This window comes from Gossypium arboreum, chromosome 4, assembly GCF_025698485.1.
Source record: "Gossypium arboreum isolate Shixiya-1 chromosome 4, ASM2569848v2, whole genome shotgun sequence".
Classification (NCBI taxonomy): Eukaryota; Viridiplantae; Streptophyta; class Magnoliopsida; order Malvales; family Malvaceae; genus Gossypium; species Gossypium arboreum.
Genome location: NC_069073.1, coordinates 19,365,759 through 19,382,772, shown reverse-complemented (window position 1 = coordinate 19,382,772; position 17,014 = coordinate 19,365,759). Strand labels below are relative to the sequence as shown.

The window sequence follows — 17,014 nt, the reverse complement described above, 5'->3', positions numbered from 1 at the left end:
ATGAAAGCATGAATTTGTATGTGTAATGGACTGTCAAAAGGTTATATGCAAGTTGCTGCAATTTTTTTTGTAAAATTTCCCAGTGGTATTAGAGGCAGGTTGGCAACAGCAAGATCGCCAAGTTTGAAAAACTCTCGAGTTTGGAAATTTTGAAAATTAAAATGAATTTATAATAAAATCGAGAATTTTTTAACTATGTATGAAAATACCCTTATATGAATTACTTGTGCACCAAGGAAGGAGTATCTATACCCCATATATATACCAAGTTTTTGTGTCTATTTCGCATTTACACCCTTGCATGTAATGACTTTTTAACCATATTTCCATAGATACGAACACCAGAGACAAAGGATAAAGCATTTACCTGGCTATACAATGATAACTATTAATCGAAATAATGCAAATTTACATACTCAAGGCACAAAAGAATAAACCAGAATACTTTACTCAGGTTTTTGTTTACTCTACTAGTTTCTTCCTTTTGTTACTGGGACCTTCTCTCGTTTTTTTAGCTAAAATAATAAAACGACCTCTTTAATCATCACAAAGAACCAAAAACTTATGAAATGTCAAGAATTTATAGATATGTAAATAGTTTCTAGATAAAAATTCCCTTCCTATCCAATATCCAAATGAAAAATCCTACTGAACTACTCTTAAAGTAGTTTTTTTTCTATTTAGTAAAACTTAAAAGAAGGTTTAAGAGTTTACTAGCAAATGTATAACACCTCAGATTTTGGGGTTAGAAGTTTTGAGTTTTGTGGTTAGGGTCAGTAAGAAGGTTGCGCTATTGTGTTTAGTTGTGCGTTTAAGTGACAGAATGGGCCTACTGATCTTGTGGTTGACTGAGTGCTAGTGAACCTCAAAGTTCTGAGTTCGAGTCCCTGTGTGTGCATGTTGAGTGAGATATTTTTATACATTGTTAAATAGTAAGTTTTTGTTATGTTTAATAATAACTATTTAGTCTCATTTGTATGTTATTATTATTATTTTATTATTCTTTATTTTTTTTCACGTGCTCTTTTCCTCTGTTCTTTTGGGTTTTTCTTCTTCTTTCTTTTTCTTTTCTATTTGAAAATAGTGGTGTTGTGGCTTTCGAAGAGCTTCAATTTTCTGGACATTGAGTCGGCATCTGGACATTCCCGATCATTAATCAGGTGTGAGTTTCGAAACTTTTCTATTTTATTTGTGAATTGTAAATTTGTTTTTGATAGAATGCGGCGATCTTGGTGTCTTTCAAAAATTGGTTGTCAAAGTTCGATAGTACTGCGAAATGACATGAAAATCCGCTTTGGTTAGTGTGTGTCTAAACCCCATTGATTGAGGGTCGATCTAGTGACCAGAAAACCCAATTTTTAAGCTATTTTAGAGTGGTTTCATGACTATATAGGTGGCCACACAGGCATGTTTTGGTTCACACAACCGTGTGTAATTATGAATTAGGGTTTTTCGGTAGGTTTTGGTGTCATACAGCCATGTGGCCGATTTGGAAATTTTTGTCGATTTCCACACAGCCATGTCCCTTGAGCACACGGGCGTATGCGTTTGGGAATTAGGTTTGGGTGAGTTGGTGCCACACGGTTATGTTGCTAATTTGGGGATTTATGGATCCCACACGGACGTGTGTTTTGGACACACGGTCATGTCTGGTAGACACACGGGCATGTGAGACCCTCACACAGCCGTCTCTGCCCTGAACCCTATTTTAGCACAATTGGATAGTGAGTTACACGGCCTGTTTACATGGCCATGTCCCTAGTTCACACGGGCACGTGCCTCTGCCACACGACCGTATGCCTCCCTCCACTTAGGCGTTTTAACCCCCACACGGCCTAGGTTTTTCCATAAGATCGGTGCACACAATCGTGTGATCCTAAGACACCAAATTTTAAATTTTGTGTGTTTTTTATCTAAAAGTGTGTCTGTATATTGCGACCCTTGGCTAAGCTTTAGTGAGGGTGTTTAAGTCTCGATATATGTTTCTGTTTGATTGTCTGTTGACATGTTCATTATTTCTGTGGGAATGAATACATACATGCACTTGCATAAAGTATTTTGGGTTGGGTTGTGAAGAGAAGGAAGACTGTTTCTATTCTGATCTGGCAGTTTAACTACAAGCTTATTCATATGGCGGTTTACCGCTCTGTACTGTGCGTACGTCAGCTTTGCTGCATACACTATCTGATCTGGCAATTCAAACTACAACATGTCTGGAAAGTAGGTTACCGCATTGCACTGTACTGCATATACGCCAACCCTACTGCTTATTTAAATCTGAGTGGCTTAGTCTACATACATGGTGTGTAGGGTTGGATGGGGCTTTCGAGATCCTATGCGGTGTGTTTGGTTGGATGAGCTTAATCAGTTCTTATGGGGTGTGATCGAGGGACGGAGAGGTGTGTTGGTTGGATAGGTAGGTTTTGGTACTTGGCTGCATTCATGTGCATCTGTTTGGGTGTAAGATTATCTGACTGTATTTTGATTGTCTAAACAACATGTGTGTTAAGTGTTCTGTGTATACTTGGTGTGCTCTATTCTGATTGCATGTTGGGACGTTGGTTCCTTGTCTTGTATCTGTGTCTGCTTATATCTGTAAGTCTATTGCATTGTTGTATTAAATTCTGTGATTCTATTTTTAGTCTCGTTTCGAACTCACACTGAGCTCGAGTAGCTCACCTCCTTAGCATTTCCACTTGCAGGTACTTTATGAAATTCTGACATTGGACTCGGAATGTGAAGGTCCCGAGAAGTCTCGGTTGAAAACAATTTATTAGTTAACTTTTAAATTTTTGTTTAGATTTACCGTTTTGATATGTAGATTTTTATAAAAAATGTGGTACAGGTTCTGTTTGGAATTTATCGCTCTAAAGTTTTTATTTTGTTCATATAATAAACTTAACAGTAATACTTCTGTTCAGAAGCTAAAGGATTAAATGTTTTTGGTTGGTAAAGAAATAAATATTTTTTTAGAAATGAAATTTAGGACGACTTTTTTTTGTAAAATTTTCTCACGATCACTTTGGTGATCTATGTAGCCTCCAAGATTCGGCCTAAACTTCTAGGCCGGGTTTAGGGTGTTACAAGATGACTTATGACAAAACCCTCCTAAGCTTAACAGACAACTCTTTCGTTAACAATGAAGAACTCTCTTGGTTTTTCTTTGATAACAACAAAGTCTAGCAGAGAAGATGAAACATAAATATTTTCTCCACTAACATGCTATCATATTTATAGATACCTCACATCCAAATCCCATTCAGGATTTACTTTAATCATTACATATCCTCGTACGTTTCCACTAATTAATCACATCTTACAAGGCTCTGCACATGTCCTAATTATTGATACGTTACCTCCACTAGGATGTTAGATAACTTAAACGTGTCCCACTAACTACTATGCTTACGTCAGCAACGACACAGAAACATAGGTGAAAGACTTATTAGCGGGAAGGTCCGCCTAATAAGGTTCTCACCACCATCGAGATTTGGCCATCCGCGAAATGAAACTTTACAGCTTTGGCAAAGTTTTGTGAAGTACTTCACCACAAAGTTACCAACCTTACCCGTTTTAAGTCTCGTAACTTAGGTGATCTTCGCCAGTGTAGTCTCTTAAATAGAACCAGTTCACCAAACCTGGGTGTGACATCGCTATTCCAATAATGGATATAGTGAATTTTTTAGAAAATTGGAAAAAAATTCAGATAAAATAATTTCTTAAGAAAATAAAGTGATTTTGCATATTAGAATTAATGAAAATAATTTTAAAAGTGAAAATGTGATGAAAAGACTAAATTGTAAATTTTAAAAAGTTTAGGGACTAATATGCAATTTGACCAAAATGTGAAAAATGAAGTAGTATTTCTTTATATGCATAAGAAGAAGTTGGAATATATATTCTTATGATGAGACATTTGGGACCAAATTAGAAAGACTTTATAGTATAGGAACTAAATTATAAATTTACTAATTTTGTTAAGAAAATGGTAAAAGTAAAATTTTCAGATCCAAGTATGTTTATTAAATATTAAATGAGAATATGTAATTTTGAGTTGATATATAATTATTTATTATGAAGGAATTGTGTTTAGAAGCATGAAGGGGCAAAAATGTAATTTGACCCCATAAAGGCATTTTGGTCAAGTTCCAAGAGTTTTTTATGGAAATATTATTTAAATAAGATAATTGATATTTTAGGATTAATGTGAGTCATTGGATGAAATTTTATAGGAATATTTAATTGGGACTACATAATTTTAAGTGGATCTGACTATGTTTGACTTGTCATTATTTTGCCCATTTATATAATGACAAAAGAGACCAAATGGTCTCTTCTTCGGCCTCCCAGCCATGGGTCTCTCTCCTAATGGAGGCTCTCTACCATGCTTTATTATTTTGAAATGTCTTCAAAAATCTCAACACCCACCTTGAAATTTTGCTAAAATCTAACAAAAAAAACTGCTTCATGAGCTTGAATCCTCCTTTAAATATGTCATTCTCAACATGTTTTTGTGAAGGTTTTAGTGAGAGAAACCTTCATAAAGGTAAGAAATGATATTTTCCACCTTCCTTAACATGATATCTGAGCTTAGATGTTATGAGAAAGTTTAGAAATATTATGTATTAATATTTTGATATACCTTTTTGGTGTATTGAAAATGTTGAATGCTAAGAACAGAGCATTCAAGCTTAGCTGAGCATGGATTCAAGCTTAGGGCAGTTGATTATGTGTTTTAAAGCATCCATAGGTAAGTAACCTTGAATACTATTGCTTTTCCTATATTAAATTATTTAGAAAAAATAATGAATTTTTGTTATTAATTTGAGGTGAATGTGTTTAATATGTCACTTGAATAACTTGCTTATCAACATTTTCCCTAAAACAATTTTGGACAACAACAGTAATGTGACTTTGAAAATTCACCAAAAATTATAGAAATTGAATTAGAATTTGACTCATATATGGTTTGAAATCCTACGGAGTCTAGTTTCTATTGGGAAAAATGAAAGTTGTATCTGAATTATATGTAACGCCCCAACTTTCGGGAATTCTGTGAATGTTGGCATAGGTTTAATTATGTTAGTGGGCCTCTAGAAGGCCCAAGCTTAAGATAGAACCCGGTAATTTTAGTTAATTTTTGTTCCATAAGAAAAAGGGGGTGAAATTATGAAATAGGACCTATGTGAAAATGTTTGAAAATACTATAGGCTAAATTGAAGTGGCCAAATAAATAGGAGTGCAAAATAGGAGGATTTGCATGACAAACCTCCCATTTTACATGAAGTGGCCAGCCATCATGTTGTTGTAGATAAAATGTGCACTTGATATCCATAATTTATGGTACAAATTGATACAAATTGATAATGGGTTAGGTAAATGTTCCATGATAATGGGTTAGGTAAATGTTCCATGATAATGGGTTAGGTAAATATTCCATGATAATGGTTTAGGTAAATGTTCTATGATGGGAATTTCATGTCTTTTGTATTAAAGAATTAAATGGATGAAATATGAAATTTTATTAAAAGAAAAAGGGGTGAAAAGAACAAAGTTTTGTCCATCTTTGTTCATCATAGCCGAAAGTTAGAGAAGAGAAAGGAGAGGAGAAAGCTCTTGAATGTTCGGTCACTTGGGGAAGAAAATTGAAGGTAAGTTCATGGTAGTTTGCTTCTATCTTGATGTTCATGAGTTCTTCTTGATTCTACCTTAACTCTTGAAGCATATTTTGGTTTTTAGTTGTGTTGTGAGCATTTAATCATGAATTAAAATGAAGGAAATGGTTGTTGTTTCATGTTCTTTTGATGAAAAATGGAAGATAGGTGAAGTTGAGCCAAACAAATGAGCATGCATGTGCCTTAGATGCTAAAGGGAAAAATCGGCTAACATGTTGTGCTTTAAAATAATGAAATGGAGATTATACTTAAGTAAAATCATAGATATGTGATGATTGATTGGTGATATACATGTTTAAATAACATGCATGCAAGGTATGTGTGAAAGAGTGATTTGGTAATAAATCTGCTTGGGACAGCAGCAGTAACGTGACTTTGGAAAATCACCATAAATTGTGGGAGATGAATTAGAAGCTGAATAAATTATGTAATTAAAGATTATTGAGTTTAGTTTCAAATGAAATAAACAATAACATATTTTGAATTCTGTACAATAATAAATTTGATTCGTAATGAAGAGTGGTCAGATTAGTCAAACAGTGAAACATGGGAAACTTTGAGAAAAATCTGGTATTGATTGGCTAAACCAAAAGTTTTTAAAATTTTATGGATAGAAGATATATGAGTCTATTTTCAGGGAAAATTAACGGCACTTGATTTGGAGTTTCGTAGCTCCAGTTATAAATGATTTAGTGACTGTTGCTTAGGAAGACAGCTTGCAGTGAAATTATGATTATATGGTAAACACTGACAAAAATTTGTTAATGAGTTGCTTATTGATTTCTTATAAGCTTACTCTGATCTGTAGGTGTGGTTGGCCGAATATTGTAAGGGGTTAATACGTAGTTCGTATTTGAATAGTTAGATTAACGTGTTAATAATCCAATTATAGGCGGTTCGTGTGTGGATCTCGTCAGCATATCGTCGCAAACAAGTGTGTAACTAACACCCTCTTTCTTAGTCTAGATCGGCAAAAGTCGAAAATCCAAATGCCGAAAACCGGTATTTTGTAGATTTGCGATGAAAAGTGCGAATGCTCGTGAGGTAAATCGATTAATGTTTTTGGTAAGCTGCAATGTTTGACCGCAAAGTACATGATTTCGTGCCTCGATATTTTTGGGCTTAATGGGCCAAAATTGAATGATGGGCCAATCGGCCCTATTCGTAAGAACCCCGAGACGTGATTCGTAGTACGTGAAAGGTAAGAATATGCATGAAAACCCTAAAATGGATAAATTATGAAATACCTTTAAAAGTAGAAAATTTACGCTTTACCCCTAGTAGATAAATTACCAAATACCCTAGGGTTAAATTGACTTAAATGCATGTTTGATCTGTTGTTATTTACTGCATGCCATGTTGTTATTATCTGATGCATGGGATTGGGATATTGACGGAGGAAGTACGAAAGTGGCTTGTCCACGATCGGAGGCTTTGCATCAATTTATCGTTAATCGAGCAAAGAATGTCAAGAATCTGTGGAGTGTTAATTGGGTGGGTTGAGCTATCCCACATGGAGTGTATGGCTGGTACGGGTGGAGTGTAGTGGTTGGTGGGTTGAATAGTCTCCCAAATGGGCTTGCATATGTTATTGATGTTGCATGTATTTTGAAATGGGCCTATGGGCCATCATCATTATCTGAATAAGGGCTAAGGCCCGCTTTATTGTAATCAAAAGGGCTCGTCCAAGACCACTCATTACTGAATGGGCTTAGCCCAATAGGCTTGAGCTGACTTGGGCTTTGAATGGGTTTTCTTTACACATCGAGTTTCCCCAAACTCACCCCTTTTATTTTCATCCACGCAGAAATCCCCAACCATAGTGGGCTTGGAGCCGTGAGGGAATTCGGAGTGGCCACCCGCTTTAAAAGTTTGATTTTCTTCCGTGAACTGGACATCCTTTTATTTACGCTTGAAGTTTTGGGTTTTAATTGTAATAAGGCCGCTTAATTATTTTTGATGGTTTTAATATGTATTACTAAGATAGGTATTACTTATTTTAACTGTTGAAATTGGATAGCTTTAGGCGCGTTTTCAAAAACAACAATTGATTTCAAAATAACACGACAACAAGCAAAGCTTTAAATGAAAGTATTTTCCAAAATTAATCACTTTTCCTAAAATGACTTAATCAAATCGGTTTCCTAGAAATATCCATGACGTTAAGGTGTGGCAATGGCGGTATGCATGTCTAGGATTGGATCCGAAGGGAGCTTGGTACTTAAGCAGTCTGATGCACTCACCACCTCTTTTCCGGTTTCCTACCTGGTGCACATCTTCCATTCACTTTAACCTATAATGAAATTATATTTTAAAACACTAAGTAAGTTTTTCTGGATCAACAATATAAAATGTTTTGAACGCTTCGATATGGCATGTCGGATCCGGTCATAACGTCTGGGCCGGGTTTGGGGTGCTACATTATACATATGAGATAAATCTATTTAAGTGAGGGGAGGTTGAAACCGTTGGCAACGTCCCTTATTTCAACTTTGAAAAGATTGTTAAGAATTGTATAAAATGAATTAGAGGATAATCCTTATACATATAAACAACTTATCAAGTTTAGTTTTTAACTAAATAAACGGTGAATTCAGCCGAATTATATTTTGAGATTAAAATATATTTGAGTGAAGAGAGGTCAGAGTTGTTTGGTAGCAGCTTTGTGTTGGAAAAACGGGTTTGGAAAACGTAGCGGAAAATAAATTTAGCGAAAAACCAGAGTTTTGAAATTTTTCCAAAACAAGATCTTGGTTGTAATATCTAAAGTAATAAACACTTAATTAAAATGTACATTTTTTATTTGTCTAGGATGAGTGCTTAGAACGAGTAGTCTTCTCTGCTATCCTCAAGCTCACGTCTGCCGAGTGTGGGCTCGCTTCGAATTAGAAAAATTTTCGCAAAAATTGTCAGTGGGGTAATTTTGCAATTTCTTTAAACTTTTGGGTCAAATTGTAAATCAGAAAAATATCCCTGGAAATTTTCTGGAATAATCTCTTCAAAGAATTTTCTCTCTACAACTTTCTCTTAAATTCAAATGTGTGTAAATAATGACCCAAGACTTGTTTTTATATAAGAAGAGTTTAGAGAGTTCAACTATGATTAAACTTAATCACTTTAATATTAAATTTAATCTAATATTTATAAATCTTATTAAAATAATAGAATGTTTATCTACAAAATAAATATTTAATTTAATTTAATATTAAGATAATCACTTTAATATTAAATTAATCAAATACTATTTAGATAAGTATTAAATTTAATTTAATATTAAACTATTAAAATATTATTATTTTTGAAATAATTAATCTAAAATCAAATTCTCTGATGGAATTCTAGTAAGAATTAACACTTCTACTACTCAACCATCGACGACCAATTGCCATCAGCCATCGGGACGCCGACATCGCAGCCACCGACACTGCCATGTTCGGTGATGCAGATGCGAAACCCTTATGGCACCCTGAGCCAGTTCGACTGTTGCCAGTTTGATCCAGGTCAGTGATGACCCAATCGGTCCATGTTAGTGATGACCCAGCAGTCCGGTCTAGCCATTGGTTGAACCGTCGGCCTACTTTCACATATCAGGCTCGGTTCGACCAGTTTTTGGTTCTTAGTCTCGGTTTTAGTCTTATGGACCCAATTTATGATCTCAGGTCTAATTTTCAAGTTCAATTACTCACTGGGCCAATTGTTTGGCTTGAAAATTAACTTTCAAAAATATCATATTAATTTTAATTTATTTGATTAATTTAATTTTACTTAATCAAAATTAATTTCTTCAAAAATCACTCAGATTTTCCAAATTAATTTTTCAAGAAAATTCTTTAATCAAAGTCTCTAGTTGAACAATTCTCACAACCACCTAATTTAATTCCACATTGAATAAATCGACTCAATTAAATTATTTTCACAATCATAGAATTTTTTTCTAATTCAAATGCAGTCCGATTGAGCTTTTGTTGAGCTTATGGAATGACCAATCGAAAATATACAATTAGGCTCTAGTGATTATAATTATGTCAAAAAGCATCGTTCGGATAATGCGCAATTACTTAATCATGGAGTCAGTCCACAAGAAGTACCATGATTGAAAACTCCTTATTGTATACTCTTTACGAAAGTAATTCATCCAACTGCTTTGTCCAATGACCTTATCATTTGTGTGTTACCCTTATATGATATCTTTGATTCCTTTGAGTTAAATCTATTCACTCAATATAATCCTATTTTATCTCATTGTCACCATTGTATCTTATTAATTATTAATATGATCATTGTCAATAAATAATTGTGATAAATTGCTCGTTCGAGAACAAGCAACCCATGGCCACGTTCCATATTTATCAATCCACACAATGCAAATGAGAGGATATCATTAACTCTTTAATTGAGCTATGAATTTCACTATTGCTAGTAAAGCCATGCCATACACAAGTCATGTACCTAACATACCGGCTATGGGCTCGATCATCTTTAGAGCATAAGCCTCCACTTATATCAAAGTACATGAGTTGCATGCGCATGGTCAATGACTAACTCAGGATTTAGGTAAATCACATCATGAATATCACAAGTGAATTAATTCACAAACAGATTCAAAATTAATTCATCTTGGGTTCAGTCCAATGTATCATTCGACCAATGAATACATCTATGTCTCTACTCGTGGAGTCAATTGCTCCGATAGCCAAGACTAGCTATCTCCCCAATTGGAATTGTAAACAACAGAATAATCCTTCTCAGTATCTGAATCAAATGCTCACTTTGATTCTTTTACGGGACTACAGACTCATTTAGATTATCTACTAAAGTAAGTTGTCTTTCTCGCAATGTACACGTTCTTTTCAATGTTACTTATCTTCAGTTTGAACTTTAGACAATCAATGAGTTAATATTTGCTTGTCACAATTTCGCTATGCATGCAAAATATAAAAGACATAAATACAAAAGACATAATAGTGAAATGTAAAATTAACTTTATTTATTCATCATTTAAATAAACAGAAAATAGTTACATATTTATTGTAATATGGGCACATTTCCCAACACTTTGTACTAAATTTAAAAATTTGTTGGCATGTGTGTACAAAAAAATAAATTCTGAAACATTTATGGTAGAAAGGATTAAAAGTCTAATTTCTAAAACATCAAATGGATCTTGATCATGATTTTGAATTTAATTTTTTTGGATTGAGAAATAAATTGTTTAATGACTCCTACTCAAGTATACAATTCTATTTTGAAAGACTAAATTTTGCTAAATATAAATATATTAGATCATAATGACCCTTCGTGGAAATGATTATAAAAATTAATAAATAAATGAAATTGTTACTTTTCGTTTATGGAAACCATAGTATAAAAGATTTGAACATGATTATAAGGCTTATATAAATATAATAATTTGAATGTATATATGAGAGCACTTGGGTGCCTATGTGTGGAGTTAGGCATAGAATCGCCTAATTATACTTCGAGCTATATGAACTTGGAAAAAGTTTTTTTTTTTTTAAATAGATGCATTGATGGTTTATACGGATATATGATATGTGTAATGATTATAATTTGTCTTATTAGACTTAATGAATTTAGGATACGGTTGACATTCCATTTAAGGTTTATAGTCCATTCGAAGTTCTATATTTAAAGTTTTGTTGCCTTCGGGCTTTGCACATATTATGTGCTTTATATGTTGCCTTCAGGGTATGCAGTTACATTCATATTTTGAAGCCTTCGGTACTCTCTTTAGTATGGTGTAATTTATGCTTTTTTTTTAACTTATTGGTGTGGTAAAGGGTTGTGCTGTGATACTATATGATTTTACCCTTCGATGCTTTTTGGTGTAGTGGAGGAGTCTCACGTTTCCAAGTCGTTTTTCTAGAGTTTACTAAAGGCATAAAAGAAATAAAATGTTGATAATGTTACTTGCTCATGAATGTTAATTATTTTATATAAAAGAAATTTTATGCACTAAAAGTCTTGATCTAAACGAGATAAAAAGGAAGTAAAACAGAAAGTAAGCTAATAAGAATTTACTATGAAAATGAGTTCTAAAAGTGTGTGGTCTAGTGAACTCTCCTTAAATGCCATAAAGGGGATTATGTATGAACATGTTAAGCAAATATGAACTTTTTATAAGAATATTAAACAGGAAAGTCATAATGTGAATTGGCGAATAGACCATCAAAATGTAAGTTAAGCCCAATAAGTAAATTAATTTAACAAATTAGTTAATGGCACCAAAATTATGATTTAAACGAAATTTTATGGCATGGCTCAACACAAGTAAAGAATAGGATAAATAGGTTTATCCATAGTTACTTACTGAGCTTATCGAGCTCAGGCATTAATTGTTTAAACGTGTAAGTATAACTTACCGAGAAACAATGATGTCAACTTATGAGCATCGCATCACCCATCGAGCTTTTAAGGTTGTATCTCAAGTGTTCAAATGTCATTTTTAATTATTTATTGGCATGTACATAAAGACTTAGATTGAAGTGGAAAATATAAAGTCGAATGGCAAGTTTAAATAATTTTTAATTTTCTTAAATCAATGTTTATGCCTTTCCATTTTTTTAATGTGTTTATGCTATGTATTTGGGCCTAAATGAGTTTAAATTTTGTTTAAAATGTTTTCTTTAATGATTGAAATGATATAATGATTATTAGACATGTTTTAGAGTGTTTTGGAGACTACTTTTTAGCTTCAGAGGCCTAAGGTCCGATACCCTTGCCATAGGCATCGAATTGGAGCAACTCAGTAGCTAAAATGCTATATTACAGGGGCTAAGTACCAATACCTCGTCACTTGGACAAGGTCCATGCATTGTTTTGGCCGTTTTGAGCCCTTCGAAGCTCATACTTGACCCTGGACACATTTGATAACTCGAAAAATATTTCTAAATGATTTTAAGTTGACTTTAAAGCTTTAAAAATATTTTTATATTTATTTTATAATTTTATTTAAATTATTTAAAGTTTTAAACTTTGATAAAACTTCTATTACCTTTGACTTTATTTTAAGTTAATGAGTTTCGAACAATTATTTTACGGTTTAGATGTGCCCCATAAATATTTAATGAATTAAAATAATTTCTAATCATATTGGATTTTTAATCATAGCCCATTTCAAAATCCAAAGCCCACAAATCCATACCCATCATCATTTGACCATCATCATAACAAAACCAATCCGCATTAAAACCAATAAAACTATTGGCGACCAAATAAGTAAGAAAAAATTAAATTTTTTTAAAATTACAAATTTAATTTTTATACTTTAATTTGATTAATTTTAGTTTTTACTAATTGAATTGATCAATTTTAATCCTTATACTTTTAAAATTTAAAATTTTAATTCTAACTCAAATAATTACAATTAAATCTATTTGGTTAAATTCAAATACTTATAATGTATTATACTTGTAATTGTTGATTTGGTCCTTATTCTTTAATTGAGTGATTCTAATTCACTATTCATTCTAATTCATTATACATTTTAAATTTTAAAATTTCAAAGATTATATTAAAAATAAGTAAAGATTATATTAATATTAATTAAAACTTGAAAAACACATATCTTACAACCAATAAAAATATTTCAAATTAATAAAAATAAAATTAATTATAATTAAAATATTTAATTTTAAAAATATTCAAAGAAATAATATTTAAGAAATAATAGTTAATTTTAGAAATATTTGGTTTACACTTTTATATAATAATAGGGATAAATTTTAAAACTATACTAGAATTTTAATTTAATATACAATTTTCTATATTAATTTTGATTTTGAGTACTTTTATATATTAATTTTTTATTTGAATCGATTCTTATAAATTAGTTACGTAATTATTAATGTGATATTATTTTATATTTATTTACTACATATCCAAATATTATCTATCTATTTTTCAAATACTTATAATTAAATTAAAACTAAAGTTTTATGTAACCATTTCAATTACAATCAAACTAATTACATATTCAATCAAAATTGACACATAATTTTGAGATTTATTTCAATAATATAATGTAATGTAGTATTGATTGATTGATTATATAATTCTGCTCTCCAGATCTTGATCTCCTTCTCTACACCCCTCAAAACCCCTTCAATTCTTCCCTCTTTTCTTCCCCTGTTTAATAAATTCTGTTTTCTCGTTACCCTCTTCAACAGAAGTTTCATATTGTTTCATTGCAGCTATGTTGTTGAAAGTTGCTCCAGCTTTTTCTTTGGTAAATTCTCAGGTGGAACATCAGAGTCTTCCCTTGTTTTCCTCCGTTCCTTCAGCTCAATCTGCTTCTTCATTTCTTCGGCTTTCTTCTCCAAGCAATGGAGTTGGGTCTGCTGTAGTTTTTGCAAGCAAGGGATCCGAGAACAAGCCGCTAACCGGTGTTGTTTTTGAGCCCTTTGAGGAAGTGAAGAAAGAGCTTAATCTTGTCCCCACTCTGCCTCAAGTCTCTTTGGCTCGTCAAAAGTTTAGTGAGGAGTGTGAAGCTGCTATCAACCAACAAATCAAGTGAATTTTTTTTTATTTTTTTTGTAGATCTTTAAGTCAAATCTATATTAAAAAAATGGGTTTTATTTTCATTTTTTTATCGCGTCAGCTTTAAGATTCTTGAAAAAGACAGTTCTTTTTGTGTGAGGAAAAAGTAGATTATTCATGTTTTTCCTTATTTCTTTTGGAAACAGGAACTATCCTCAAGATTCTTTTTTAGTTGTTTTTAAGAATAAATTATTAATGGATCTCTTAGATTTATGCTTAATGTAAACATGAATCTAGGCATATGTCTGATGGCTATGGATTTTATTGATGAGTTGCTGGTTTGACTGCGTTTTACTTTGTTAATTACTTGTTTATGCCTATGTTCTGATGGTTTTCTATGTTCCTTCTATAATATTTTGGTGGGATGACAGTGTTGAATCCAGTATCTCCTATGGGTACCATGCTATGTTTGCCTACTTCGACAGGGACAACGTTGCGCTCGAGGGTTTTGCCAAGCAATTCTCTGTTTTGATTTCACTGAACATTTCTGATACCATTTGTGTGTGTGTGTGTTGAGCTAATTTCGGGCTTTTTATTTAACAGGTTCTTCAATGAATTGAGTTTAAGAGACAGAGGGCAGGTTGAGAAATTGATGAGATACCAGGTTCTGATTTATGCTGTCTTTTGCTTTTTGGTTATGTTTTCCGTTTAATATAATTTCGGCCATCTCTGTGATTGTTTGCCTTGTTTGCATTTGTTTACTGTTATCAGAACAAAAGAGGTGGAAGAGTGCAGCTGCTGGAAATCTCGTTGCCCCTCTCGGAGTTTGATCATGGCGTGAAGGGACATGCATTGCATGGTGAGTTGAAATTATTAGAGCTTAGAAATCTACATGAACAAAGCAATGAGACTTGATACATGTTGCAGTAATGGAAATATTTAGTGAATTTGTATGGCTGCTATGTTGCTTCCAAGATTCATCTATTTTGAAATTTCCAAGTCCGATGGAACTTTTAAAATTTTGAATTAGTCATGCAGCATTTTGTTAAATTCATGATAATGCTGAGTATAAGCGTTAGATGATAGCATTTTATGTGGATTGCATTGAATTCCTTGGTTTAGCTATGGAGTTTGCCTTGTCAATGGAGAAAATAGCAAATGCGAGGCTCTTGCACCTGCACAGAGTAAGACTTTCTTGCCTCTCGTTTTTATGAAATCACCATGATAAAATAATCATGTTAAACAGCCATTTTACTATTTACAATCTAGCAAACAGCTGTTTTTAAAACTAACCTTCTAAGCTTTGGCGAACAGATAGCTTTGCGGAACCATGATGCGCAGCTGGCAGATTTCGTTGAAAGCGAATTCTTATCTATGCAGGTAAAATACAATATTGTTTGCATTCCACGGATATGCCCCTAAGTTACATCTGAAACCAATTTCTCATAGTACTGTTCCTTGCTTACTTTGTTTAGGTGGAGGCCATCAAGAAAATAGCTGAACATGTGTCTCAGTTGAGAAGACTGGGCGCTGGACATGGTATGAATTTAAATTTGTGTTCGCTAAAATGCTACCCATGATTTCATCTATATCTATTTTATGCCTTAACTAATGTATTACATTTGGGGTTGGATATTCAGGGGTCTGGCACTTCAATCAGATGCTTCTCCGCGAGGGAGGTATTGCATGAAACCAAATGTGCAGAAACTTTTTCCGACGAGGGATCATTTTAAGCCCTGTTATGTTAATAAAGAGTTGTATATTCATGGATTTCATACCCCCATGAATATTCATTTTAGTCATAGCTGTTTAATTCCTGCACCTTGAGAATATAGTTACGTAGAGGTTTCTTTTTGTTAAGGTGAGGACACATTATATGCTTGCAATCTAATAAAATGGAGTCGGAGTAATTCCAAATGAAACCTTTTCCCTTTTTATATTGAGAAAGGACTGTACGAAACAGTTACGCCACGTCATCTGTATCCCTTTCCAATAATTTTATGTCACATCAATATTATTATCCTGAATTTTAATATTTTATCCTGAATTTCAGTATTTTAATTCGGATTTGATTTCTTTCAAGATAAAATCCTGAAATTCAGGATAATAGTATTGATGTAGCATAAAATTATTGGAAAGGCATACAAATGACGTGATGTCATTGTTTCGTACAATTCTTTCCCTTTTATACTTCTCTCAAACGAGGCTAAGAATGGTTATAAAAGTGGGGATGGTGATTGATTTTGGGAGTGAAATGATTTTTTTTTTTTAATCCACGAGTTTTTTTTTCAATCATATTGCTCAGTTAACATCTAAATATAATTATAAATTAATTAGTTAAATTTTAAATATTTTACATAAAATATATTTTTATTAATAATAATCACCTCTTTTTTATTAATAATAGTAATGTTAATTTAATCTATACTTTTATTCTTATTATTCCTCCTTTTTCTGCAAATATAAAACGTCTTTAGTTGAATTTGTGGGCTGGTTTCTTATTTGAATAATAATTTAGTAGAAATAAAACTTGAGTTTATTTCATTAATGTAATAATATAAAGTAAAATTAATAATAATACTGTTGATAAATCCTAAAACTGTGGCGCAAACGAATTTGTATAATGAGTTGAGTTAATGGTTCTATCATATTACTATTTTTTTATTGGGTGATTAATTTAATGCGGAAGTCAAATGATTGAGTCATGTCACAATTTTTTTCCTAATTCTACTCACACGCCAACTTTTATTTTTTAATAATAATAATAATAACTGATGTAAAATTAAGTTTTATTTTGAATAGAATTTTACTTATAATATAAAAAATATTAGAGTTTTATA

The 17,014-nt window shown here is 32.4% G+C and overlaps 1 protein-coding gene across 2 annotated transcripts; it reads left to right on the top strand.

Annotated features, from left to right (window-relative positions):
* The first annotated feature begins 13,649 nt into the window (after positions 1-13,649).
* On the top strand, positions 13,650-16,096 carry LOC108480345 (ferritin-2, chloroplastic-like). 2 transcript variants are annotated; one of them, XM_017783307.2, is made up of 8 exons: positions 13,650-14,207; positions 14,606-14,689; positions 14,778-14,838; positions 14,946-15,033; positions 15,297-15,358; positions 15,489-15,554; positions 15,650-15,713; positions 15,815-16,096. In XM_017783307.2, exons 1-8 carry the CDS (start codon positions 13,891-13,893, stop codon positions 15,862-15,864), a joined length of 792 nt encoding a protein of 263 aa, XP_017638796.1. In that variant the 5' UTR covers positions 13,650-13,890; the 3' UTR covers positions 15,865-16,096. The 2 variants fall into 2 exon arrangements, with proteins under 2 accessions (XP_017638796.1, XP_017638797.1); XM_017783308.2 differs by lacking the exon at positions 14,606-14,689 and having other exon boundaries at positions 13,652-14,207.
* The last annotated feature ends 918 nt before the right edge of the window (positions 16,097-17,014 follow it).